The sequence below is a fragment of the Hypoxylon fragiforme genome (genome assembly GCF_022984875.1).
Source record: "Hypoxylon fragiforme strain CBS 206.31 chromosome Unknown GGS25scaffold_7, whole genome shotgun sequence".
Taxonomy (NCBI): domain Eukaryota; kingdom Fungi; phylum Ascomycota; class Sordariomycetes; order Xylariales; family Hypoxylaceae; genus Hypoxylon; species Hypoxylon fragiforme.
The window spans coordinates 1,722,473-1,749,449 of NW_026054762.1; the positions used below are offsets into that span (position 1 = coordinate 1,722,473).

Sequence of the window (26,977 nt, forward strand, 5' to 3'; positions counted from 1 at the left end):
AACACGACGATCCCCACAACGAGGCCTTCATCGCCTGTCTCCTTGACAAAATAAAATAAAAAGGCACCATACCACGGGCGAATTATCTTAGCATTCCCCTCAAAAATTAATACATTGTGTTATCTAGTCGGTTTTCCAATGCCCACCTAAGCCGCTATCCGCGTCATCGTGGCCCATGGATAACTCGATGGCGTAGAGAAACATGGTAGCAGAAACATTGACCCACCGCCAAGTATTGCCTCCCGCATCGCCATGGTGAAGTGTCCAGCCTTCCTCGCTATCACTAGCAGAGAAGTGCTGTAATAGGAGACTGGTGTAGACGGCAATGAGGATCGATGGCGAGAACCAAGAGAGGAAACCCAAGACGCGATTTGCGTCATCTGAATCGTCCAGGGACGGTTCTTGCATAAAGGCTCCAGCACCTGATTCTCGTATCGCCGGAATGATCCGAGTTGCACAGTAAAACACGATGAGTCGGTATACCAGGGAGATCATAACCGAGGGTGCAATGGTTTGGAATGCCGCATAGAGGAAGCTGAGTGAGGAGTACACGGCTGAGGGCAACAAGCTGAACAGATGCAAAAGAGTCGAGTAGCTTGCCATGATAATGGGTGGTAGAGGGGGAAACTCGGGTTGGTTGGCTGCTTGCTCGGCGGCTGCCGCCTGAGCTTCAGGTGACTGGACATAGTCGGTGAATATCTGGTAAATGCATAGGACCACGTAAGCAAATAATAATGATGATTCAACAGCATTTCCACGACCGGTGCCAATTCCTATGGCAGCTAAGAAAACTGCCGAGGTTACTGCCACGCCGATAAGGGTCGCATCAATATTGTTGATACTGGGAAACAAGGCAACTCTCCAGAGGAAGTAGACAGCGCTGGCGATGGTGGAAGCAGACAATATTAAGAGAATGAGCTGTGGATTAAGTTAGCAGCTTGGAAGAGAGGGGCAGCATAACACATCAAATAACTCACAACCCAAGTATCGCTTCTTCCCCTGTTCACAAGCCATTTCGAAATTCGGCCTGCAGCTTGGATGACCAACAGCGTACAGAACCCTTCGGCAAGCTGAAATACAGGACTCGAATAGCGCAAAGTCTTATCCCAAGTACCTAAGGCCACCGACTCTACAAGACCCCCATTGCCGAAGAACCAATCAGACCAGGTGGTGTGTTTCTGACCATCCCGCAGCCCCCCAATCGTCCTCGCTACCCAGTCGGTGCTGTTCGCATCGATGGCAAAGTTGTGTAGAGACCATATTAAAAGTGTCGGAATCACAACCCACTGGGAGGTTTGCAGGAACTTGGTGAGGGCCCAACGTACGCGCGAGTTATCGGGTGTAGCTAATCTAGCGGAACTATAGAGCAGATAGAAGCCAAAGAGGGAAAGACTATAAGCCAGCCCACTATCGCGTCCACCTACATCGAATGATATGGGTATCGATAGGATGATGGTCAGTAGAAAGACGGAGCTAGATACGATATTTAAGAACCACCACATCGGCGCGTTGGTGATGGCTGCTGCTGCGCCGAGCTAGCGAAGCTTTCGGCCAGGGTTATATTGTATAGGTAGATAAATACTGTAGGCTATCCGTCTTCGGAGCTTGATGTATTTTGTCGTCGAGTAATCGAACTTGAACTAGTCGAATCACGATTTGAGGCGCGTCGTTACGATATGGTGGAGGAATTCGTGGGGGTCATTGACGATGAGGCTTGCAGGTGAACTGGCGGGAAGTTGTCGCGTAGGGAAGAGGGAGGGGTTTGATTGTCAAGTAGGTATATTCCCTAGGCTGCGGTAATCCAAACCTTCAGGTTTTCTTCTTATTGTCTCTTCCTCGTAAATTTTTTTTTCTTGGATGGGATTGGAGGTGGCCCTAAACCAAGTTACAAAACCGGGCAATAGATTCCAAGGTTTAAATTCGTAGGCGAAGATTTCCCACACTTTAATGAGCTGAAGCTGCCACCTGGCTTATCGCTTATCTGCACGTGGCTTGAGCGCCTTTTTTTGATTTTTTGAAAAAAAAAAAAAAAAAAGTAATTATACAACTTGAAGTGCTTTTGATGTCAGTGTACATATATGTATATAACAGAGCTACATAATACCTAACAATCATTCAAAGCAAAACAAGTAGTTGAAGGAGTAATAGGTATGTAGTAACAGAATGAAAGAAAATTCAGCGTGTCTGTGATTTTCAAAATGCGGTGCTAGGAATTAATTAGTGATTGGCTTTTTTTTCAAGGGGTTTTTTCTGCCCTCTGTCCAACTAGACAAGAGAAAAGGCATGTGCTATTCTAAAGGTCGCGTGTACATATGCATGTATCATCCACCATCCACCAACTATCACTTATCGGGTTAGGTAAATGGTGCAAGGCACAGGTTAGGTTGGCGTAAGTTGGCTTAGCAGGTCCCATAATTTGCAAGCTTAATCATTCACATTCACCGCCCCTTGTCACTCACCACCAGTTACATCAGTTAAACTGCCCCAATGCCCCTTGTCATGGATTCATGGCGCCTTTTGCCCCTCTTTCCTTTCTATCGTCATAACCCTCATGACCCTAAACTAATAACTTATTATATGTAATTATTGGTTTCTATTTTGCGATATCATCTTTCCTGTTACAACTCACCACCAACGAGCCCATCTGGCATCCGTACATATCTAGGTATGCTAGGATTCACCTAGTTTATCATTGTCGTGGTTGCTCAGACATGCCATCCAACCACTCCTCAATTGCCAACATTGAAGTTGAAGTTTCAAAATATTCATCCTAGGTACCTACTAGTTATGTGCTTTACTACCTAGGTATACTTGCTATATATAGGTTATAAAGAAACCTAACTGAGGGCCTATATGTAGTAGGCAATGGCCATTATGTATTACTTCATACATAGGGCTTCAGTGTATCACCCAAGCTTATGTAGCCCTAGAAGTGCACGAATGGCAACACTGGAGGCGACGAGGGCTTGGATAGACCCATTTGACAACACACCGATTTTAACCTATTCACCTGGCGTATAGTAGCCCGACTTCGCTGATCAGCCCACAGAGGAGTCTCCGCAATCACCTTGAAGGCCTTCCTTCCCGCTGATACCTACATACAGATACATGTATGTTCCCGAGTAGGCCCTTGACGTACGCTAGATAACTGATTCTCAAAACTGAAGGGATTGCCTTGAATGTGGATGACATACATAGCTGTGATTTTCACAGCCCACACAACTAGAGAGCGATCTTGAGTCGCTAGTGAAGCCATGGCGTAACGCCCACATCTCTAGTTGCACATTGAAACCTGCTACTATGCCATCCAAACTCCAAACTTCCAAGGTTCCTCGACAAGAGGGTGTCTTGATCTTGGATCGCGTGCTCTATTTCGTATGCCTCCTAGATAGTTACTAGGTAGGTATTTTAGCTATCTTTGACCGAATATTTGTTAGTATTTCTAAAGTAGCTAACTTAACACCACGAAGGACAGCACGAAAAGGCTCTATACGGAACTGTTCATGCGAGGCCTAAAAACGGTAGGCATTATATCATACCTAAGTATGTAGGTATCGCTATTGATATAACCGACTTCGCTATGACACACATCACGCTAAAACCCAGAAAACACATCGCTAAGGGATATCTCATCATGTCATGCATCCCAGATCCTAAATCACAGATTTCAGATCCATGCTCCCTCTAAGAATCTATCAACGCCGGCACCTCTCTAAGGCGCGGGAAGATAGATAGCTTATTTGCATAATCGATGAGACCTAGCAACCCAATCATCCACCTACCACCGCGCAGGACTTTAATTTTCCGTTTCTGACTTGCGGTCAGCTTGCCAACGGCCTCGACGAACAAACTGTCATATTCCAGAGCCATCTCACGGCACTTGTCGCCGATACGTGAGTCCGTGTCCAGGGTAACTAGAATGACTTGGCGCATGACAGATAAGATGTGAATCCGGTTGCGAAATGTCACATAAATGTCTGCCATTGCGTTCATCATCTTAAGGAGCTTTTGCAGTTTGGTAGCTGCAGATTTGCCTAGGATGTCCTGTCTTGTAGCAGGCTCCTTATCCCATTTACCGGTCCAACCGAGATAGGTTTGGGCTTCATTCACTACCCAGCTAAAGTTACCGATCTGCTCCACGTATTCCGGGTCCTCATCCTCATCCTCATCCTCTAACCCAACAACATATTCGTTGACATTGGCGCTGTCATTAGCAACAGCACCACCTTCCGTATCAACAGCATGATCTGCCATAGTGATATCTGTATGGGAAGTGCTGGTATTTGGACTAGTGCTGTTGCTTTTGTTGACATTGCCAGGCGAATTCGTTGCAGAATTCGGGATAGGATCATACTGCGGAGTAGCGGGTGGATGTTGAACTTGACTTGAGGGTACGCCTACGGGATGAGAGGTAGTTGGGTATGGCGGAACCTTAAATCTTGATGGTGGAGTCGAGTATAACTGAGGGTATGTGTTCGGTGCCGGCTGGCCGTAGAGAGGTTCTGGTAGTGGCCGATGACCTAAGCCTGGATACGATAGTGGGTATGCGTAACATAAAACCGGCTGTGGCATGGGGGGTTGTTGAGGTCCATACCCAACCGGTACAGTTGGGATAGGCTGTAGTTGGAAATGACCATGGAGTGTTGACTGTGGATGCTGCTGGTTCCAAGGTGGGTTCAGTGGCTGCCAGGAAGCCGGGTTTTGTATCCTCTCATCGTTCATTCGATGAAGCGCTTTAGAGACCTCTTCGTCCCTCATTGCTGCTCTCACAAGCAAGTGAATGAACTCCTTGGGCGACCCCTTATAGGGGTCCATCTCACTCAGCATGTCATAATAGGATTGCCGCCTCTGATCTTCCACATACGCCAGTCGCGAATGGACCTGTCTCGCCATCGTAGCAGCTGGTCTAGAGTTACTACACTGTTCAACCGGGAAGGTTATCTAAACGGTGTTAGCGATTGAGGTTCGGTCAACAGTAACTCATGCTAAAGCTTCTTAACTCATTTTCATTTTTATACTGACAATCTGTGGTTTGGGAACACGCCACGGAGGTTGTGATTGCGATTGATGCGGGCTTTCGGTCTGAGCGAATCTTACCTGCTTCGCAGGTGTTTTAAGGGATGGTCCAGGCGAATTTGATGCTCCTGCTATAGGTGGTTTCAATTGTGACGCCGTTTGTGATTTCGGAGAGTCTGGTGCTTGCGCCTCCGGCGATACTTGCTGTTCGGACATATTGGCGGGTTTGGTTGAAGTATATTGGTGACAGAATGAAATTCGAAACGGGAAAAATAGAAAAGGAAGAAGAGATGATTTCTCAAAAAAAGGATTTCTTTTTAAATTTAATTTGCAATTTGGACAGCCGCACTTGCACAACCCGTACTGGCAAGCACAATAAGTAAGTACATGGTAGGGAAGGGACTATTCGCTCCTTCCAATTCCTATCTAGCCACCAGGGTGTTGCAACTCGACACTAAAAGGGTGATTGCCTCAATTTCTTTTTCTTTTCTCTTTTTCCCTAAGGGACGGAGTATAAGACCGCGATAGAACTTTCCACGCCTGCCTACAGTACCCTAGGTGGTACCTAATCATCTAAGTGCCATGTGAGCAGGAAGGCGTGAAAAGGTTTAAGAGACTATAAAAGGGGTCTGCTTTTCCTACATACTTATATGCCTACTTCATTTCATTCTACTAGTCTTAAGACATGGAGAAATGGTATGAAGTAGGTTCCTAGTCCTCCCGTAAAGTTGATGGCCCTGTTCTCCCACTCGAATTCGGATCTCCAAACTCAAGACCGTAACGCCAACCACTCCAAGCTAATGCCTCCGTAATTCTTACAACAAAACGTCCACTCCGTGTAACCAAGCGACCTAGGAATTATCCTATGGTCTCACTTGGTCGTGCCATTATAGACAGAACGAATCCGTGCTAACGCCCTCGTTCTTCAGCGTAGACTCCACGGCTTCCTTGACATCGGCCACGGAATAATGCGGCTCATGCACAGGAACGGTTCCCGGAACATAGACGCCGGTGTGGACTAGGACACTCTTCCACTCAATACCTCGCGGCGATTGGAACGAGTTCGCACCCACGATATCGCTCTCAGGGTTGTCTCCAATCATATACACCGTGTCGATCTTCTTCCCATCCTCCACTCCTTCTCCACAATACTCCACAAGCACCCTTTCCGCGTATCGATATGTGTCCTCGGTAGGCTTTCCCACCATGCTGTACTGGAGCTCCGCCCGGTCTCTCGTAGTTCGGCGCCATATGCCTCTGAGAGCTTCTCGGAATGCTCCCTGCGCGAAACGCGGGTGGTCATAAGAGGTGCTCCACTCAAAGTCCGGGTTGCAGAAGAAAACCGGCGGCTGCCCGTCCTGAAGGAATCCGCAGTTCGGGAGTGTCTCGTCGCCGTTCTTGGCAGATCGCGTGCCGAATAGTCCACCCGAGGAAAGTAATAAGTCGTTGACAATTTGCAAGTCTAGACACCAGTCGCGAGGCGATGTCCATACCAGGATGGCTGAGATCGGAGTCGTTTTGAGCGATAGCTTCTTCTCACCAGTGCCCTTAACCATGGTGCCGTCGTCCTTGCTGATAACACTTCCACCAACGCGACCATGCTCCTCGTGATGCGCCTTTGTCAACTCAGAGAAGGGATGGATGTGCTCAAATTCCACAAATACATCTGAAGATGTGACGACTTTCTCAAAGCCGTAGGCATGAGCTAGGTTGCGAATCTGCTGACCGTGGCCGCCGAGAACGAGAACTGTCTTCTCTTTGTACACGGGGACGAGGTCGCGGAATGGCGTGTGAGACTGGACGAATTGCTTCTCATCAAAGGTGAGACTGAGGCGCTGGCCTAGCTGGGCAACATGCGCTTCCTCGGTGTGTCCACCGCCGTTGGTAAGAAAGATAAAGGGGATTTTGAGCTTTTGCAACAATTGCATTGTCTCGCGAGCTCCTGGGACTGGCTTCTTTCCCTTCATAAGAACACCATCAATGTCGAACGCAAACGCGACGGTACGATCTTTGGTTGATCCCATTGTCCCGATTGAAATGCTCTGCTAAGTATCAAACAGAACAGCAAAAACTTATTAGTGGGAGAATGTTCGTCAAGGATAAGTAGCGTGTTCGGTGTAGAAATGGGTCTCGTGAGAAGAAGCGTGTTGGGTTTTTGGTTTCCCTTGGCAACTAAATCCTTCTTGTCGCGAGGGTGATAAAGTACTACTCCGAGACACGCACCTGCAGATGTTATGCAGATGGGTAGGTAGTGGATTAGAGTAGGACCAGATTCCTCTGAGGTTGTGATTGAAAGCTGACTTGACAATTCTTAGAAGGTTGAACCGTTTAGAAGGGGGGGTCTCATGTAGGAACCCACGCGAACAGCACGGCGTTTGTCAACTTTTTTATGATAGCCTCAGGTTGCTAGTCGTCCTCTTTCCGAATAATAGCAGCGTTGGTAAACCACACAACTAACTCAATAGGTAGCAAACAGGTTTCTGCAATACACACAGTTCGCCCGTATATGTCAGGTTGGTAAGTAAGTTGGTAGGTAGAGAAACTGTCTCTTGTGCTTGTGATGAATTCTCTCGTCAAGCATCTCACCACGCCGTACCATACCCAGTATTTATATATCTGAGGAACACCATATACTTTATAAGGATTTAGAACAATATAAGCCGGGAAGATACAATAAGCATTGGCTAACTAGGCACTGACGAGAACTAAGCATGGCTTTTTTCGTCTTATATCGCTTTAAACCTTCTCTCCTCCGAATACTAAGCACCAAGGAAATAAAGATATTACTATGCACGTTAATGGCCATTTTAGCTATGCTTACCTAGGTATTAGGTATAGCTTCACCTAGCCGTCGCGGCGCTAGCAAGAGGGAGGGAGAAAAAAGGGGGGAGGGGTTCTAATGCGTGTCGTGTGCAATGTGCTCCACGCTCTTCGGCCAACTATCTACCCTGGATACCTACCACGCATATACACTCATATACACGCATTCATTGTCATAATAGGTACGTGTGTATGTTTGCCTTACCAGCATCAGGTATCCAGGCAAAGGAGAAGATAATACCACCACATATTACCACCACATATGTACATTGACACTAGGCAGCACCAATCCTATACTTCGGCGGTGCTATCAATAGTCAGGCACCTGGTATGCACCATGCGTATTAGCCCCCCCTTTTATCCTCTCATTGACAGACTTTTGAGGCTATTTACAATAGACACCTAGCCACGAAAGTAATCCATCACATCGAGGCTTGATTTTAGCTTTTCTAATGCTTACGAGCTGTTCTTTTTCTTTATAAGAGAGGGCTGGCTGCGCGCGGTTACCGTTAGAGTTGGCGCCATGTGGTTGGATGCTGACGCACTTTCCTAATCGAGGAATTATTCTCCAAACCGACCAATCAGAGGGCATTGCCAGCGTGCTAACATGCTATTCGTAGGTGATTGATTTATAGTATTTAAGCCTCTTGATTAGTTAGTTAGTTGGTTGGTCGGTTGCTTGGGTGATTGGCTGTTTAATATTTAACTACGCCCTGTTTAAACCTCTGCGCCATTCCTCTGTACATATGTAGGTCTTTCACTTGAAGTAAACTTGAATGATATCAATATTCTTATAAGTATGTATAAATACATAGGTAGCACACTTAGGTTAAGCACGTGTTTATAGACACACTAGGTAGACAAATATATAAAGAGGTTGTAAAGATCAAAGTGAATATTGGAACCTTTTCTTTTGGCTTTATCTTGTTTCTATTCGTGGTTTGTTGATTGTTCGACCACTACCTACCTACCATTATTTCGAACATTGGCTTGTGATATATAAGCTACTGTGTAGGTGTTTCTAAGGTTCACACATTTCTTGTTGGCATCTATCGATGCATGGTTTTTATATTTCATTAGAAACGCCTCGCATATTCTGTGATTGCCGTGGAGGTGGGTAGGTATTAGGTAGTTGGCCAACGAATCCAATATATGAAAGTTTTACAACGCGTGCCACATAGCAAGAAACAACCACTTACGTAGGCAACAAAGCCATCTTCACGGCATATTATATATAAGAAGCATCAGCATAATAATGGAAAGTCAAGGTCGTTAAATGGTAAAAGTCATCGCATTCATAGATGAACGTTGGGGCTACCGAACCCACGTTCTCATGTCTAGGTAGTCTGAAGTTCGCCTACTTATATACCGACTATCTACCTTTGATAAAGCAGCCGGTAACTCCTCTGGCGCCTCTCACATAAGTGCTTTTATTTGCTTTTCTTTACTTTTCCCACCACGTAAATGGACCCGGCAATAGATAGAAGCAACCCCCCACACTTAAACGCCAGAACGATCCCAGGCGACCGTCGCATCATGCTACCGATAACATGAACCCATAAACTCCATGTACATTGCCCCCAAACATAATCGAGGTTGCTAGAAGCAGCCGAAATATCATTGTGGAATAAAACCATCCGCAAACTTGGAAGGACGCGTTTGGACCTGATATACCACGCGCCGTTGGATTCCATGGCCTCTCTCTCCTGGTTTTGTGGTGTGGTTGGAAGGGGGTATCCTGTCTAAGACTCTAAGATTTTCTCTTTGGTGTACTGTTTAGTCGCAAACAGGCGTGATCTAATCGAAGCATGGGAAAATATGGAAAACATGTGAAATAATACATCGCGTTGATTGAGGCTCTTTAGGGCGGGACTAATGAACCGAAACAATCTCAATAAAGAGAACTTTGGCCTATGGCCTAGCGACGCTCGCTGAACACAGCCTTGGCCTGATCAGACTCTAATACCGGAGCCCGACGAGAATACTGGGGAGACTGGGCATATGAGCGTTGGCGGCGGTGGTATGGGGGAGACTGCTCATATGCTATCTGGCGGGCACTACTAGCGTGCTCGTATTCGATGGAAGGTATGTGGGGAGTGTTTCCATGAGAAGATGACGGGGTGCTCTGATGTCGCGCGTGTCTTTGGTTAGGATATTGCGGGGGATTACCTGGCGTTGGAGAGGTCCAAGGTGGTTGAGACTGGTAGGAGCTAAAGCTTCGTTGAGCTAGGGCTGGGCGGTCCTCATAATAGTTTGAGGGGGCAGACCCCGAGTGTAAATGCCCCGAAGGCGCTGGGCCTCTATTGTAAGACGCCGATTCCTGTGACATTGGAGGATAACCTAACTGGGAACGAAACGTGAAGTTGTGCTGCGGAGTTTCAGCTTCTGGGTACGATCGGTGGTGGAGCATACGTCCGCCGTCGATATAATCCCGGGCCATAGTGGACTCCGATGACACAACTGTAGTCTGGGCCCCATTTTGTTGAGAGGCCGATGCCGACCAGTGATCATAGCCATATTGAGGGGCTCGGGCATCTTCACTAGCATAGTAAGGGTCCTCGGCACGGCTTTCCTGTATGTTGTTGAAAGAAGGGCGATGGGGAAGGGTGTGAGTCGGCCGGAGTGGAGCAAGTGCTGGTCGCTCTGGATATCTCGGAGCTGTATGAGCAGCTGTATGAGCTTGACCATCACGATATGACGGTGCATCAGATACTCTTTGGCGCTTTTCGACAGGTGACAAACGCATTGAATCATTCTGTTTCCAATACATGGGCTGGCTAACTCGACGAGTCATGGGCTGAGGCTCGGGCCGAAGAGTAACCCCAACTGACTGAGATCGCTTATGGGCAGGGCCTCCAGAGCTAGTCTTGCGCTTAACCGTTACCTTGGGCGCCCCATTGTCAGATGTATTCATGGATATGTTAGGGAGGATCTCTATGTCAGGAATCTGCGTCATATTGGTCTCTTCCATCTCTTGCTTCAGACGTGCCATGATTTCTCCAATCTCAGCTGTGCTGTATCCATCGCCACACTTGCTGCGCAACCAATCAGGCACGGCGGTTCCATTCATAGTAGCGGTGTCTGGGACATCGTCCTCATCATCTTCACTCTCGTTGGGATAAGACCGTTTCTTGCTTGATTTACCCTGCACGCGGTTCTGCTCCCGCTTCCTCATGGATAGGGACCATTCTTGTACGACGCCGCCCTGTCCAGATCGCTTGTTGTCATCGCTCCAGTCCTGCACGCGGTGGATTTGCTTCAAAACCAAATCGCATTGGACTCTAGCCCATTCCTGCGCATTGCGATAGCGGCTACGTTGGTAGTGCTTTCGACAGAAGTGAACCCAGACATGGGAAGGGATGTTTCTTGTGCACGTCTTGTTGCGACCAAAGATGTGTGAGATGGCCTTGCGCAGTTGTGATCCGGTATCGCAATTGGGCTTGTACATGCAAAAGATGCCGCCGTCCGAAACCGAGTGGCCTGGTAGTTCAGCTGGAGGGTTTGTACCTTCCATGGCGTAACTTGATCGAAATCCTCCCTGCTGTAGAGGTGAAGGGATGGGCTGGAGGACGGAAGAGAATGGAGGAACTTTTCTGTCAATTGTGTCCGTGGCAGTGAGAATTGGTGCTGATATAGCTCTTTTGTGTGCTTTCGCAAAGTCAAGAGGAATGAGATGAGTGTGATTAGATCTAAAGTCTTTGGACCTAAAGAAGCATTAAATATTAGCGATTGGGAAGGTGGACGATTTTGATTTTCAACCTAAATTTATATAGGCGAAGAAAGCCGTATGAAGAGAACATGATTGGGAAGGAACTGGAGTGACTAATGAGTAGTAGGCTTCGTGGTACAGTATGAATTATAATACAATCATGTTAGGAAATTATTTTATTGGGAAGTCAGAAGTAGAAGAAGCCTGAGGCCAGCAATCAAAACCAGGCAGTTACGATTTCATGGTAGGGATGAAAATGAAAAAACGCGAGGCCTGATAGGGTAAAAGGGGGGCCCATTGGGAATACATTGGGAATACATTGGGAAAGGGGTCAATAATCCGTGACCAGTAGTAAACGATAACGGTTGCTTAGAGCTCACTAAGCTTTTCCAACTGACAAAAATCGTACCAATCATACACTTTGGTTCTCGGGTATGCAGAGAATCACGGCCCGTTGAAAGTATATGCAGGTGATAATGAGCTAATGATAAAAGGGGGAAAGACCGAAAAGAAGAAAAAAAGAAAGAAAAAAAGAAAAACACTGTACAGGAACGAATACTCACATGACTACTACCTCTTGCTTTTTCACTCGATCTAAACTCTGCGTGCCTCTTGATATTAACATGGCATCCGAAGGTGAACCTGATCGTACACAGTCTGTGACTATGGTACCCCCATTGTTTGCTGGTGGAGGTGTAATTTCCTCTGTTGCCGCCTTTTGCGGTATATCGGATGACGATGACCATATTTTCGGCATTGGAAGCTCTGCACACTCAAACTGTGTTTCGAGAGATGTCGTGTCAGGGATAGAGCTGATGGGTTGCATCCCTCCGACAGTAGACATGGATGAAATCCTCGAATGAGATAGGGAAGTTGATGATGATGTGTACGAAGATAGACTGCTATGACTACCTGAACACTTATGCTGCGGCGATTTCGGACTACCAGATTCTGCCGGTGATGTGCTGTTGGATTTTGGTCGAGCTGGTGCTTGGGATAGCTTAGTATCCAGCATTAGTGGAAGCGCATATCCATTGGCATCCCATGGTGTCCTACTTCGAATCGGTACCTTCGGATCGCTTGTCCTCCGGGGTGATGTCTTCTCATGAGATGAGCTATCATGAGAAGATGAAGATACTACCACACCATCCGCCCTTATAGATGTCGAGTTGATAACATGATCCACCATGCTCCGTGCTTTCGTACCGATCGCCGCCTCCCCTTTTACCAAGGAGGATGAATTCAATAATGACGTGACATCCATACTGCCGACAACTTGAAATATCACATCAAAAAAATTCGACCCTCTGGATGCTATGCTTTCGTTTTGGTGTTTAAGATAGCACTGCTATCTGAAGAGTATGTAAAAGCTCTGCTTATAGTTGGGCTAAGAGTACGTCGAAAGGACACGATAATTTCGGTTAGGGCTCCTAGTATTTCGAAAGATCTCTAGGAACTCGAGGGAATGGAAGGGAGCCGAGTCGTCTTATCGAGGTGCATGCGTTCCAGCGTTCCAGCGTCTCAGGCGACTTTGCTCTCGTGGTGGTATAATGTAAAAACGTAATTTATCCAAGTCAACCCTAACTGTTTGTCATTCTCGTCCCTCTTTCCCCAAGAACATTATACGGTAGGCAGTCAGCTCAACGTCTAGTGGCTTAGTCTCCGTGGGTGTGATAAGTATGTATTCCCCTCGTGTCGTCGATGCCGTCGATTCATGGGCAAGATTCCTCTGCTAGAACAGAAATGGAATTGGCTCATCCAGCGTCACCCCCTTGACCAACCGCAATAGTTTTAGCGGGGAATTAGATCCTACGGCCTTTTCTCGTAGCCTAGCTGCTCGTTGGCACCAGGATAACACGCTGTGAGTACGCCAATTAAGAATGATATTAATTCTTATTGTTCTCCCTAGCACCCTGGTATTCTTTCATATTCTTTCCAGCGAAAAGGGGGCAAGTACTAGCCAAGAATGCCGCCGGTCAGGCCCTTTCCCTCGATGCAATCGTAGTGGGGTGAAAATGGTTAGAAGTGTTCATAAGGAGCTTGGATGGGTCGTGTATGATGTGGGGAGTCCCAAGCTTTTGTTGCTGGGGAAAGTATAAGTAGGGGTATGGTAGGAAGAATAAAGTTATCGACACTGATCGACGATGGAGGAGTTTATGATATTAGGAGATTGAAACAATCAATGTAACTACGTGCCGAAGAACTAAGTGTAGGTAGACGGGGGTTTTCAGCTTGCGCGGCTGCTGGACTGAATATTCTCCTAGTCGGCGATTTCAAATATGGGGGAACTCCAGAAGGGAACAGCAACCCCCTGTTATTCGATGTGGTATGGCTGAAACGTCAAATTGGTCGTAGATCTAGGTTGTTCCCTATAATTGAGTGTTGATAGTGGATAAGTGAAAGAGACTTCTTGCTCAGTCAGTCTAGAAACTCTCGAAACTGAAGGCCAAGAAGGTAACAGGTGTCACCAGAGAAGACGCAGGGGAGTCGGATATAGAGTCGCAAATTATGAAGATAGGATGATATTGACAGAATAGATGGGTGTGCCAGAGACGGGAGAGCAAGGCTGCTGTAGGCTATGCTAATGTTACACAAACATGGAGGTGTATGCATTTGGATAGATCAGTTACAACTGTACTTGAGAGGATATGAGGGGGGGGGGGGTGTAATTTGGGGTATCCGAAAAGAAACAGATTATCGTTTCCAAGTTCGAGCTCAAGTTTCTAGAGGACTAAGACAAAAGTTTGTTCTGAGTCCGGATCGGAGGCCGCTTAGAGATGTCAAGGTGTCAATGGAGAGACTAGCCTAGGTAGTTAGGGAGAAAGACGTTCGCTATAGTCAACGGACGGCATTATAGGATGAAAGAGTAGTATCTCGAGTACCTACCTAGTAGGGTTACCACCTACAAAAGGGCTACACGGATACTTCGCACTATGCATTGCGCCGTGAGCTGGTAAGGGTGTGTGGCCTATCACACGGCAGGGAAAGCAGGCCATGGACAACTTGGGCGGTTTGGTTCTCTACGGGCCCTCTCCAATGAAAACCACCCCTATGCCCCTATTGTTATCAAAGTCTGCGCCTGTTCTTCCCACGAGCCATATAGTAATGCGGGGCTAGTAGGATAGTAATACTCCTGGTAGTCCTCCAGGTGTTGGAGGCGACAGGTAGGTCGTTTTAGAAGCTTCCCGTGTGTCAGATCGACGTGTTGTAGATCATGGCGTCAAACGTTCCATCTGAACAGTCCCTCCGTGATCTTCACAGGGACATGGCCAGGCCTAGACCAGGACGTTTTTAAATCGAATGCCGAGCTTAGTTGCCGAGCATGGATCCAAGTTGGGTAACTGCAAAGCAAAATTGCATCCACAAGAGGGTAGCGACAGTACAGGTATGTAGTGTCTATCCAGGCAGATATCGCAGTTGAGAAGAGAGGAAGGATGGGGCTTAGCTAACCATTTCTGGGGCAGAACTCCCATGTGTGTAATAGGTAACTTGTACCTAGGGTATCATAAGCCTAGTTGAGTAGTAAAACGTTAAATTCCACAACTTCCACATTCAATGTGCGTCGTCAGGGGTTGCGACGTTCGCCTTGCATCCATGGATGTATCATGTATGGTCTTGCGTAGCTGAGGCTCACGGACCGTGGCTACATAGTACTAATAACGGAGTGCGGCATCTACGCGGGGCAACTTCCCAGGGCTATCTCTCGTATGCATGATGATTTTCTCCCCATAAGAAGGCAGATCCAATCGAGCAAATAGACGAGATGTGTGTATGCCTAGTGTAGGTAGCTATACAGCATATGTATGTAAGTAGGAGTAATGAGCAGCATGAGGCATGAAGCATGGGGCCTGACAGCCCTGGTCAGTTGAAAATCGGGTTGATTTGCAACTGAGACCCGGCACCGGGTCTGAAACTGTTATGCAGTGTTTGATGCCGAAAGCTGCTAGTTAGTTGCTAGGGCTAGAGCTGCGATCTGTGACCGGATTAGCACCAGACCGGCACCAGGGTATTGGCATGCAGCTAACCCCGTCGGGATGTACCGAGCCTGACAGACAGGGCGAAATTCTCCCTTTTCACTGTTGTACGGGTTGGTGTTGGGGGCCGGAGAGGCGTTAGTGCATTTACCTACATGTAGGGTACCTACCAAGTATGCGAAACTGCGGCTGTGCGTGATTGTGAAGTAGAAGAAGAAAAGAAAAGAAAAGAAAAGAGAAGAAAATGGCGATTTCTTCTCTGCTATTTTGATACCAAGCTTCATAACGAGCACGTCGACAAAGTTCAAGCTACGTATCAGCTAGTAGGTGGTTGACCAGGTACTAGGTACAATACATATGTGTATGCAGCCTGGAAAAAGGTCATGAATATTGAAGCATGTAGGTACAATACCTTCAATGTGTAAGATGTAGGTAGGTAAGCACATATGGGGCTTGGATCTGGTGTGACGGGCTTCCTCTCTCTCTCGTCCGATTACGACTGGCATCCACCTCCAGGTCCCGAGTAGACAAGAAGCATGTGATCATTGTGATGTAGGCCTTCATTCAACTTGTCATGGTGGCTTCGATCCTTTGGGCTGATCGACATCATCGGCTGCGGTAATTTAAGTAGTAGGTACAATACCTAGGGTAGATAAAAGGTATGGATGGTTTGAAAGCGATGGGTTTGGATGGCCTTGAAATCTCTGTTTCACAATCAATTGCATTTGTGGTGCTTACGTACATGGTAGGTTACAACTGACATCATGAGCCAACTAGGTTAAGTGCTTACCTACATATATGCACATATGAAGTAGTATGTATTCAAGTTGTATTGTAGGTAGTTAGTTATATAGAGGCTGAGAAATAAGCTCCTGAGAAGTGAAAAAGATGTAACTATGTTCAATGTGTTCAATGTGTTCAATGTGTTCAATGTGTTCAATGTTTGGTTTAAACTAATTCGAGACCTCTAGGATGCCTGAGTTAAGGATACCTGAGCCTCTTACTGAAGGGATCCATCATAATCCATCGGATATTAATGGCTAAGACGCTAGGACCATTAAAGATATACGCATAAGTTGTTTCAGCCTTAGCTTAGGTTTCTACATAGTAACCATAATAGGTACAGTACGTTACCAGGGTACTAGGTATTAATAAGATGCCTACCAGCCTGTACCAGGCCCTACTTAGGGTACAGTACGATGTCCAGCTGAAATATCGAACGTTAAATTTATGGATTCTGTTATTTTCAGTAAAGATTCAATGAAGATCGACCAATCTTTCTTATTTAAATGGGTGGGTAGGTAGGTACCTAGATCCCTTGAACATTGTCCGGGGACCAATTCATACGGGGTTTACTCCGTATATCATATCCCATCAGGATAGGTTGCTCAAACAGACATCAATCATATCCACTACTAGTTATAAGGAAAAAAAGAAAGAGAGGTCGTGAGCCCCTTTACTGCGCATGTTTTAAGCCTTGGTCGCTACCAGCTTTTCGGTTAATCATACGGAGATGGAATGGCTTGCTCCAATTGCATACCTAACTACATCTTCTAAGCAATTACATAGGTACAGTATGGATATATGAGCAGAATGCCAGAACCTCGATCGTAGGTACATATGCTTAAAGCCAAATGGTACTGCGCAAACTCGAATAGTCCCGAACAGTCCAGTTGAAGTCTACCTTGTGAGACTATTGGCGTACGACAGCCTTTTAAGCCCCTGAAATGATCCTAACATCCATATTTGGACAACAGCTTTCTCTTAAAACAGGCAGTCCACCTCATCTACACAAGACGGAGGAGTACATACAACGAAAAATAAGTTCACATCTAGCAATACATTTTCTTAGCCGTTTCACCAACCCTCTACAAATCTATGACAAGAACAACTATGCACGTTCCTTTACCTGTCTTGGAATTTTTGACTTTTTTAAGCACGAGGCATTCCCTAATCAGAAGTCAATGAAATTTGGGAATAAAACCTATCGTACGTAAGAGCCTGGCCAACATGGAAGGCTTGAATGAACGAATAGTACCCGCACGAGACCAACGTGGAACAAGGAGTCGTTGCGGCAAGGGACCGCTTCCAGCAGTCTAATAAGTGTGGTTAAAATGCCCCCAACAGCCCCCCCAAAAAATTATTTACAGTATCGAATGCCGCCGTCCCACGAGTGATAATTCTCCGAGCCATGCGTGATTGGATGGACCGTCTGACAGCGACCGATGTTCATGTCCTATGGAGGCCTTGTGAAGCCCGGAGGAGACCATCACTCCAGCCACGTCATCCGATGTTTGATCCCGCCGAGCTAACACGGTTATGATGCTGATGGCCGGAGCACAAGAGGGTTTTCTCGTAGCACATTCCGTATTCAACGCTGACCGAGGTGGACCTAGGTTTCTGATCCAAGGCGAAGCGTGACACGAAACTATAGCAAGGCTCGGTTGGTATTGATAAATACTTATATACCCAGAAAAGTGTCTTTAGAGACTCCATGTCTTCTTTACACAGTAGGTAGGTACATATTGATACATGTCATATTGCAGATATCTAGGACCTACATGTAGGTGAGACAAGAGCTCCTTTGATGTTAGGGATGCGGGCACGCGAAAGGCGATCGAAAAGCTCGAAATCGCGCCTTGCTCTGCAATTACCCTCGTCGGAGATTTCGTCGCACATGGGCCGGTTGGCTACAGACGGATATTCAGCCGGTCGCTGAGCTATGTCACTGTCCGTTGGTCATTGCAGTTTCACCCAACGTTAGACAGTACTGATACTACTGAAGACTTCAGCTAGGTAGGTAGGGGTAGAGAGAAAGAAAATGAAAGGTAATGGACGGATACATATGTACTATTGACGCTGCTTTCCGTTCACCCTTCTGGGCATATGTAGCATCTTCAGGCTCGCACCCGTACGACTTTTTTCATGTCTTCTTACATTTGCTGGTGTAGTCATTCAATAAATAATCCATTGCATTGAGAGCATACAATACGCCGTAAGTAAGTAGGTTAGGTACTTATGTAGGGTTTAGTTCGTTTTATAAATGCATAGTACTCATGACTCTGGATTTACTTACATAAACACCGCTGACAAATTCATCTGCCTGTAAATTCGGCTGACTCTTCTTGGCACTCACTATAACTCCTCCGCTTAAAAATGTAACAGACACAGTTGATCAAACGTTTCTCAACTACCATGTCGCTACTACGATATGATGCTATGTAGTTTAATGTTTCATTTCATGATAGGCTAGGCTAAGCTAAACGTGTATACGATTTATGAGAATTTTGCGGTAGATACATAGCAGAAAATGTCACAGCTCCCCGTCCGACGCTCAGACGATGTAGTTCGAGAAGCAAAGAGGAGGAAACTTCGTAAGGGTACACATAGTTGCTGGGAATGTAAGTTCCCCTACCTTCATATCTACCTATAGATGGCCCAGGGATATGCTAAAATTACTTCCCGATGGCAAGGCAGGAGAAGGAAAACCCGTTGCAAATATGAGTCTTCTACGGCCACCGTTTGTGTGGGCTGTGAGGCGCGAGGGACGGCGTGTGTTAGCCAGGAATTCACCGGTGAACCGCCACCTACTTCAGAAGGAGGCCTGTCGCAACGGCTGAGTAGAGTTGAGGCCCTACTCGAGGCGCTTGTCGAGAAGGTTACACCTCATTCTTGTACTTGCGGCCAAACTGGCGAGAGGCCTCTTACATCCTCCGCGTCGGCTGAAGATGAGCTTGATTCGTCTTCGGACAACATACACCCCCAAGCTAACGATGGCCCTCATGCCATCGGTCTCTTCGAGCCTTTGCCACAGGAAAGAAGCGCGTATGTTTCAGATTCAGCTTCGACGGCATTTCCACAACCCCCAACAACATCGACGCAGGGGGGCCTTGGATCCGTCACCCCAATCACCCCAACTAAGTATGGCCAAATTTCCAAGGCGCTTCATGCGGCCTTCCCGTGCCAACAGGACATCGATACGATTCTAGCGGTGGGTACAGGTGCATACTTCATTGTGAAGTACTTCAACGGGCTCGACGGACCGTCCGATCCGCCGTCCTCCGTCGCAGAGGTTCCTCCCAGTACCAGCCACCCCGCCGTGTTAGCGAAACGGTTGATGCAGTTGACGAATTGCATGCAGAAGATACCCCCTGATGAGAAAGAACTGTTAGGTCTTGTATCAAAGGAGCCACTCCGAGCTCAGATGAGTAGGTTCGCGAGCTTGGTCTCGGAGCTGGTGGTGTCTAATGACGATCTTGTCGGTTCCGTTGAGGGCTTAGAGGTCTTGAATTTAATCGCACTATATCAGTATGTAACATTTTTGAGCCATATCGCTTTTACTTCTACACAAAAGAGTAGCATGTCTTTCTAACACCACTCACCTAATCTAGTGGCAACGTAGGAAACCTCCGTAAGGGCTGGCTAGCCTTCCGGCGGGCCAACGCCATAGCCCAGCTCATGGGCGTAGACCGATTTCCGGATGACAAGCCGCTTAGATCCGTAGATCCGCATTCGGACCCGGCAACCCGGACACGAGCCAGTTCTATATGGCAGCGCACCAACTTCTCTGAGCGGTATCTATCGCTGCTGCTCGGACTCCCAGCCGCCTCGGACGACGACTCGTTCGCGAGCCCTGAGCAAACCGCGAATGACTCACCCGTCGCGAGGTTCATGAAGCTACACACCGTTATCACAGGCCGCATTATCAAACGAAATCTGACCATCAGCAACGCCAACAGCAACATCATAGGTGATGCAGCCTTTGGCATGACACAAGCCATAGACTGCGAGCTCGAGTTCGCCGCCAAATCAATGGGTGCAGCTTGGTGGCAGCCGGTTGAGTTACCCCCGGATATGTCTACAGTATCAATGCGTGCTCTGGTGGAGACGCATTCACGCGTCAGTATGTAACATCCTCCGTCTTCATCCTTCTACTCTCTTTTCCCCTTTTTGCTTTCAGCCCTTGGAGCTATGGAGAATTTCATTACCCCTGAGACATATCCGACCCCTTACCTCCTACACCCCCCTTTTTTCAGGGGTTGGGGGTTGGAAGTAATATATCCACCTACGGTAGACGCTTACTAACCAAATCCTTCCTCTTCCCATTACAGTGGCGCAGATGAACCACCACCACCTCACCATCCTGCTGCACCTCCCGTACACCCTCCGGGACCCCAACGAGCGACGCTGGGACTATAGCAAGACCTCGTGCCAGTCGTCCTCGCGGTCGCTGCTGCACGCGTACCTCGTGTTCCGGCACCTGACGCGCGCCGCCTCCGCGTGCCGCCACATCGACTACGGCGCCCTAACCGCCGCCATGACACTACTACTCTGCTATCTTGACCCCAAGCTACGCGCGCGCGACGCGGCGACGAGCCGCCAGCGGGCCTCCGACCGGGAGCTCGTCGTTGCCGTAAGGGACGTTATGAACGACATGGCCGCGCGCGAGGGCGACAAGCTCTCACGCGAGACCTCCGATATCGTCACCCGCCTGCTGCCGCTGATGGACGTCGATCGGACGACGACGGCGGCTGCGAATGCCCACGGGGGGAGCTTGGATTCGCCGGTGCGTCTTGAGATCCCGTATCTGGGCACCATCAACATCAACCCCGTGGCCCGGCGCTCGCCGCCCCGGCCGATCCAGCGAGACGCCAGCAGAAGCAGAAGCAGCAGTCGTATCACCGAAACCTTCACCGGCTACGGTAGCGGTGGAAGCGAAGGGCCCATCGAGCCAAACCAAGCCCTGCATAGCTTCCCTGCACTCGGGAACAACAACCATGGCACGTCCAACGAGAACGTGTACGACCACGCGTCGTCGTCATCGATGACGATGGTGGAGCAGCCGCCATCGAGCTTCCTGGCCGCGCTCGGGGAAGATCCCAACTTCTCCTTCATGCAGCTCGAGCCGGACCTCGCCGCCCCTTACCGGTTCCCGGAGCTGGCGCCGGATGTGGATCAGTGGACGTTCCAGGGCTTCGATGCGATATTCTTTGAGAGCTTGTTCTCGTAAGGGTTGTGAGTGGGTAGGTAGGTATATCTGAGAGGAACGTACAAGCCATAATAAGCTACGCTAGAGCAGCGTAGTCGCGAATGGCTAGGCATACATTAAGAGAGAGACAGAGAGACAGAGAGGTGTGCACGTATATGTATATGTATACCTATATAGGCTTTAGGAGTATCACAAAGACACACTCATGAAACAGAGACGTATATACAAGAGCCTTTTGCAAAACCAACGGGTCCCAACTACGCTATACTCAACAACACAAACATCCCCGAGGCTTACTGCAACTATATTCGTTTTTCTCGATTTTCTTTTTTTTTTTAAAACCTTTTACCTACATACCTACCCCTTTACCCCAACGTAAGGATCTGCGCGCCCGTGTTCTTGGGTATCTTCTCAGCGACCTTGGGCTCGAGAGCCAGGATCTTCTCGGCGGCGTACTCGGCGGCGGTCACGATCATCGCCGAGGGGTTGCCCGTCACCATGCCCGGGAAGATGGACCCGTCCACGACGAACAGGTTGTCCGTCCCGTACACCTTCGTGTCGAGGTCGACGACCGCGGTGCCGTTTTCTTGGCGCCCGTCGTCGGGGCCGAGCTTGGCGGTGCCTGCGGAAGAGTGTGTTAGCGATGAAGGTAGTTGGGTTAGGTGTTTGTTTGTTTGTTCACTAACCCATCCAGTGGTTCGACCGGCGCTTGGCGGCCGTCACCTCGATGGCGTCGACGTACGAGGTCGTGGTCTGGTTGGAGGCCGGGAGGCGGAACTCGAGGTCCTTGACGCTGCCGAGCGCGCTGCGCAGGTTCTCGATGCCCTTGATGACGGCGGCTTTGTCGTTCTCGTCGCGGAGGTACGGCGGCGTCGTGACGACGGTCGTTAGGCCGGGGTTGATGGTCATGCGGCCGCGGGATGTCTGGCCCCGGCCGAGGTACTGGCTCATTATCATGGTGTCTGGTGCGAGATTGTCAGGTTGATGGAAACTGCTTTAAGCTGGAAATTTGTCATGGCTGAGGATGACTTACTCGTGCTGTTGGTCAGGTCTGCACCCTCTACTCGGGCTGTCCACTGGAGCTGTCGTACTACTCCGTCCGCACCCTCGATTTCATCCCAGAACTATGCTTCTCGTCAGCACTGTTATGGATGCGTATAGAGATGGGTATACGTACCACAGGGCCGATATTAGGGGCAGCTTGGGCGAGGATGCCAGTGCGGTTCACTAGGTACTTCTGCTTGTCATCGGCAATAGGTGTGGTCCATGCTTCGTAGAAGTCGTAGAACACCACGTCGGGGTGGGTGAAGTAGGTATCGGTCTTTGTTGTTGTAGAGCCAAGTCAGACAAAGATCAACGATTTCTTGCTTGCACTCTACTCTGGGGCAACTTACATTAACGTGGTCCATCAAGTTATAGCCAACTGGCAGGTTAATCCAGGATTCCTTCTCAATGAATGATTTTCCATCGGATGTCGAAGCGGCGACTACTTCGAGTTGATCCGCTGGGCCAATGCCACCTAGTACGTATACAGTGATTAGTATATCATCCCAACAATGAATCCCGTGGCATCACAAAAAAAAAACTTACTTCGCAATAAGAACTTGGCTGAGCCAAAAGTGCCTGCCGAAACGATGACTCGACCGGTGTCAGGGGTGACGCTAACGACGCCATACCCGCCTCCCTCAACTGTGCAATCCAGCTCGACTCCGGTGACATGTCCACCTGTTCGGAGAGCTCTTCGCACAGGGGTGTTCATCCACAGCGCGAAGTTGTCACGCTTGGCTGCCGTGACCAAGTACGTGGCCATCGGACCGCCTCTTTCACCGTTGGAGAACATGTACGTCGTAGCGCCGAACGTGTGGTTCTTCTGAGTAGGGGCGTCGTTCGGGATCGGTATGTTCTTCCACCCAGCCTTTTGCAGACCGCTGGAGATGACGTCGAATCCTTGGTGCATGTACAACTCGCCATCCTGGGAAGGCCTCGTAGTTCCGGGTATGCGTCTGAATGTTCTGTCTGTCGCTGATTTGAGGTCCGAGTTTTTCCATCCATCGGGGAAGTTCTCGTCCCAGTCCTTCGGGTTTGCCTGGAGAAGAGGAGAAAGTCAGCATCTGAGGAGCCTAGTAATGCATAAAAAAATGAGGAGCAAAAAGAGAAAAATCTTACCTTCCACCATAAACCAGCATTCACGGCTGTGCCTCCACCAAGAACACATCCAGCCATCTGATCGGTATCTAAGCAAGCGACACCGTCTGAATCGACCCAAATCTGGTTGCAGAGACCCGGAACGTCAAAACGTGTGAGATCTGTCTTCTCCAGCCACAGCGGCTTCATGGATCCTCCCCACAATCCTGCCGATGGCGGCCCCTTCTCGATGAGCAACACGCTGTGACCTTTCTCACTCAATCGATCCGCGATGGGGATACCTCCGGCCCCAGCACCCACGATAACGTAGTCGAACGTCTGATTTGCCATGGCCGCGTCGCAAACGGGGGCAGGGTTTGCTGGAGGGGTGCCGGGATCGTCGGGCGTGCCGCAGTCGCCGGGGACGGTCTTCGTTGCCAACTCTGCCCATTCTGGATACTTGGCCTTGCCGATCCCGGTCAGGGGAGCGCCAAACTGGCCAAAGGCTTCATGCTGTCCGAACCGAATATCGGCGGGGCATTGAGGGTTGCTGGGGACAGTCTTCGCCGAGGCTCGTCCCATGACGAGCAGTCCTTCGCTGGTCTTCACGCTGCCGGTACTGCCGCTCTGGTCCCAGGAGAAGCAGTTTTGGCATCGGTAGATGACCTCGAACCCATTTGCGTCCACTTTCGACGAGATCTGGGTCAGCGTCGCGTCTCCGGTGTAGACACCGGGAAAGCTGTACCCGGAGGCGAATCGGAAGGACGTCAGGACTTGGCCTTCGTAGGGCCAGGCAACAAGCAGCAAGGCCTGTGTCATCTGACCGGACTCTCCATGGGATAAACCGCACCACCCCGTGGAGCATCGCTAGATGGGATTTAGTAAAGCTCCCGCCAAACCAGCTGTCCCTAGGTAAAGGTGCATACCAATATACCGATGTATTCGGTGGCATCCTTCGTTAAGGCATCCTCAGGTAGTGCCAGACCAAACGTAATATCGCCTTGTTCCCATGTTCCAAACTCAATTCCCGTATCTGGGTCTGTATATGGAACTGGATCTTGGGCAATGCAGCTTCGGAAAGCTATATAAGTATTTAGTATTCATCATCTTCAAAGTTAGGAGGTGTGCATGGCTGGCTTACTGGCAGCAGCAGCTAGGACAGCAGTTGCAATACGTGGGAAGGACGGCATCTTGGGGGTCACAGGCCAAGCATCCAAGACCTAGTGAGGCATGGAACGCAGGCCTACTGAGGAATGGGATCTGGATCGATTAATAAATGGCATCGTGCTGTGGCAACCGGCGAAGCCAAGATATCTCGTTGTCCGCCCGGTTCCCCAGAGAGAAGACGTGATAGGGCAATGATCTGCAGTCGAGCTGCATCGTACCATAGTAGCCACTGTTAAAATCGAAGGCCTGGCTAAAGCAGGAACTAGATTGCGGAGGACGGTGCCGGGAAAGGATCGTATAGAAAAGGCTTAGCAAGGGGGCAGGTAGGTATGTTAGTACAATATAATAAAGGGAAGGCATATTGTTTCTTGTTTCAAGCGTGGAAGGGGTTTGGCAAGAGAGCCGACTGGCTGAGCTAGGCGATAGACGCTCAAGCCCGTAGCTTACAGCTAACAGCGTTTGGTGAGTAACAACTTGGGATTCAGGTAGCATTGTGTCCTCGGTCTCGGGAGCATCAAACAACAATACTGCAACATTTTCCATAGGCCAACATGGGACCCCTGGGATTCTTGGACTGTTAGGACCTACCTAGGTTAGGAAGGTTAGGGCAGCATACTACATAGTAACATAATATGTGCTTTCAGATGTAAGCTTTTGGAACATGAAGCCGTTGTCCAATAATGATAGGTGGAATGGTCAGGCATTGGGGTTGGCGAACCAGTGAAAGTGTGATGTAAAGTAAGAAATCAAGCCCATTTCCCTTATGGCAACATTCACCCTGGTCCTCTTCCCCCTGAGCCTTTGAATATTTGAGACGGTAGGACCCCCGTCTTGGCGGCGCCCATGGGGTAAATCCCCCACGATCAATGAGCTTCCAGGCCCGTGATTCCTGCGTGACTCCGTCCCTTTCTTTCTTTTACCCCACACATGCATGTATGATGGTACTGCACTGCGGTATAGATTTTTAAGCATGAGCTCTTTGCTGACTGCTCATTATCTGCCCAGTGCCTACAACGACTTTATCTCCAAAGTATCCGCACACTAACTGTACAATTATACTACAATACAAGGCCCCCTTAGCCTGCCTGTCCCTGGCCAAGTATAAGATTAATTGGATGTTGATTTGGATAAATTTACATATGAGACTTTCCCGGTTTGTCGCCAACGGTTCCCTATATTCCGCCTCTTCTTTCGAGCAAGTTTCTTTTTTTGCTGAAATTTCTCGTCAACACTAGATTCTCGTCGCTTTTCCGCCCCGAATATCCCCCAATCGGGTCATCTCTCCCGAGAAAACAATCCCACCGAGGATTGTCAGGGGTTGTCCGGTTGGAAGGACCGATTGCGCGCTGTTCGTCACGAGATCACACTTGCTGCCCAAGTCATCAGATTTATTGATGGTCATTCAGCTCATTTTTCCCTCTAATAAAGCAAGCCAAGCAAAGAAGTATGCAGATTCTCAAGAGGCTCTAGCGATCGATGGCCTAATCGCCGACCACTTGAGAACATACCTACCTACTTTACTATTTGGGCGAGGCAGACTCACATCCGTGCTGAGATTTTACTAGTTCTCGTGATGATGCGAGATCTATCTAGACGCACTAAGCGATGTTGTCGACGCTATCGGTGACGATATATCTTAACCAACATCCAATATAGCCTCGCAGTCTTGATACGTACAAGTATAGTGGGTATGCGGTCGCATGTAAGATATACACCGCGCCATATGTCTACAAGAGTATAAGTATACCGCAACTCCCTAACAAGCAAGCAAGCAAGCAAGCATGTTACCTCTCAAAAACTCTACTAAGTCAACCACCTACTACCCATGCTTTCGTAGGTTATCGGCGAGTCCTGGACGTCGCGAGAGTAGGATACCTAGCCGTGATGATCAATCAGAGCCTGGCTACTGGTGCTACCCACACCTTTGTGGACTTCGTCGACCATTGCGACCATTTTCTTATACACAAACAAAAGACGGAATGGGCAACCCCATCTAAGTAGGTGAATACTCTGGAAATGACAGGAGGCAAAGAGGGCATATCTGCTATATACAGTACCTCTCACCTCCTAGGAGACTTTTAACAACGAGGCGTGTGGTGTACTGGTACTCGAATACCTACTCACCCCCTCCTCTTTATGGACAGATTTTACTAGCAAAGGTCTTTCTAGAAAGCCATC

At 48.5% G+C, this 26,977-nt stretch overlaps 6 protein-coding genes across 6 annotated transcripts; 1 reads left to right on the forward strand and 5 right to left on the reverse strand.

The window, feature by feature from the left end:
- Positions 1–123: 123 nt before the first annotated feature.
- On the reverse strand, positions 124–3,256 carry GGS25DRAFT_523757 (ICE2-domain-containing protein; the record flags this gene model as incomplete). The annotated part of the gene is made up of 3 exons (XM_049264484.1): positions 124–918; positions 978–1,535; positions 3,140–3,256. The coding sequence occupies 3 exons, from the start codon at positions 3,254–3,256 to the stop codon at positions 124–126; spliced, it is 1,470 nt and encodes a 489-aa protein (XP_049114752.1).
- A 177-nt stretch (positions 3,257–3,433) lies between these two features.
- GGS25DRAFT_373264 (uncharacterized protein) lies at positions 3,434–5,080 on the reverse strand. Its single transcript, XM_049258199.1, has one exon. It carries the CDS (start codon positions 4,891–4,893, stop codon positions 3,685–3,687), a length of 1,209 nt encoding a protein of 402 aa, XP_049114753.1. The 5' UTR covers positions 4,894–5,080; the 3' UTR covers positions 3,434–3,684.
- An 823-nt stretch (positions 5,081–5,903) lies between these two features.
- GGS25DRAFT_533241 (HAD-superfamily hydrolase) lies at positions 5,904–7,040 on the reverse strand (the record flags this gene model as incomplete). Its single annotated transcript, XM_049265657.1, has 1 exon — positions 5,904–7,040. The coding sequence occupies one exon, from the start codon at positions 7,038–7,040 to the stop codon at positions 5,904–5,906; it is 1,137 nt and encodes a 378-aa protein (XP_049114754.1).
- Positions 7,041–9,642: 2,602 nt separating this feature from the next.
- On the reverse strand, positions 9,643–13,117 carry GGS25DRAFT_373381 (uncharacterized protein). Its single transcript, XM_049258200.1, has 2 exons — positions 12,109–13,117; positions 9,643–11,540 (listed from the first exon to the last, which is right to left on the reverse strand). Exons 1-2 carry the CDS (start codon positions 12,807–12,809, stop codon positions 9,755–9,757), a joined length of 2,487 nt encoding a protein of 828 aa, XP_049114755.1. The 5' UTR covers positions 12,810–13,117; the 3' UTR covers positions 9,643–9,754.
- Positions 13,118–18,655: 5,538 nt separating this feature from the next.
- Positions 18,656–21,726, forward strand: GGS25DRAFT_499569 (uncharacterized protein). Its single transcript, XM_049261786.1, has 4 exons — positions 18,656–18,920; positions 18,993–19,827; positions 19,911–20,422; positions 20,631–21,726. The coding sequence occupies exons 1-4, from the start codon at positions 18,830–18,832 to the stop codon at positions 21,527–21,529; spliced, it is 2,337 nt and encodes a 778-aa protein (XP_049114756.1). The 5' UTR covers positions 18,656–18,829; the 3' UTR covers positions 21,530–21,726.
- GGS25DRAFT_373452 (uncharacterized protein) lies at positions 21,702–25,089 on the reverse strand. Its single transcript, XM_049258201.1, has 9 exons — positions 24,774–25,089; positions 24,559–24,713; positions 23,675–24,499; positions 23,099–23,594; positions 22,903–23,027; positions 22,686–22,829; positions 22,542–22,632; positions 22,195–22,470; positions 21,702–22,130 (listed from the first exon to the last, which is right to left on the reverse strand). The coding sequence occupies exons 1-9, from the start codon at positions 24,820–24,822 to the stop codon at positions 21,874–21,876; spliced, it is 2,418 nt and encodes an 805-aa protein (XP_049114757.1). The 5' UTR covers positions 24,823–25,089; the 3' UTR covers positions 21,702–21,873.
- Between the last annotated feature and the right edge of the window lie 1,888 nt (positions 25,090–26,977).

Bases quoted from the DNA above. Each gene is read 5' to 3' on its own strand.
- GGS25DRAFT_373264 (XM_049258199.1), bottom strand. From the start codon at position 4,893: ATGGCGAGACAGGTCCATTCGCGACTGGCGTATGTGGAAGATCAGAGG.
- GGS25DRAFT_373381 (XM_049258200.1), bottom strand. From the start codon at position 12,809: ATGGATGTCACGTCATTATTGAATTCATCCTCCTTGGTAAAAGGGGAG. The intron at 11,541-12,108 runs GTGAGTATTCGT...ATGCTTCTTTAG, and splicing joins AAGCAAGAGGTAGTAGTCAT to GTCCAAAGACTTTAGATCTA.
- GGS25DRAFT_499569 (XM_049261786.1), top strand. From the start codon at position 18,830: ATGTCACAGCTCCCCGTCCGACGCTCAGACGATGTAGTTCGAGAAGCA. The intron at 18,921-18,992 runs GTAAGTTCCCCT...CCCGATGGCAAG, and splicing joins TACACATAGTTGCTGGGAAT to GCAGGAGAAGGAAAACCCGT. The intron at 20,423-20,630 runs GTATGTAACATC...TTCCCATTACAG, and splicing joins GGAGACGCATTCACGCGTCA to TGGCGCAGATGAACCACCAC.
- GGS25DRAFT_373452 (XM_049258201.1), bottom strand. From the start codon at position 24,822: ATGCCGTCCTTCCCACGTATTGCAACTGCTGTCCTAGCTGCTGCTGCC. The intron at 23,028-23,098 runs GTAAGTTTTTTT...TATACGTACTAG, and splicing joins AGCCAAGTTCTTATTGCGAA to GTGGCATTGGCCCAGCGGAT. The intron at 22,131-22,194 runs GTTAGTGAACAA...ACTCTTCCGCAG, and splicing joins CCGGTCGAACCACTGGATGG to GCACCGCCAAGCTCGGCCCC.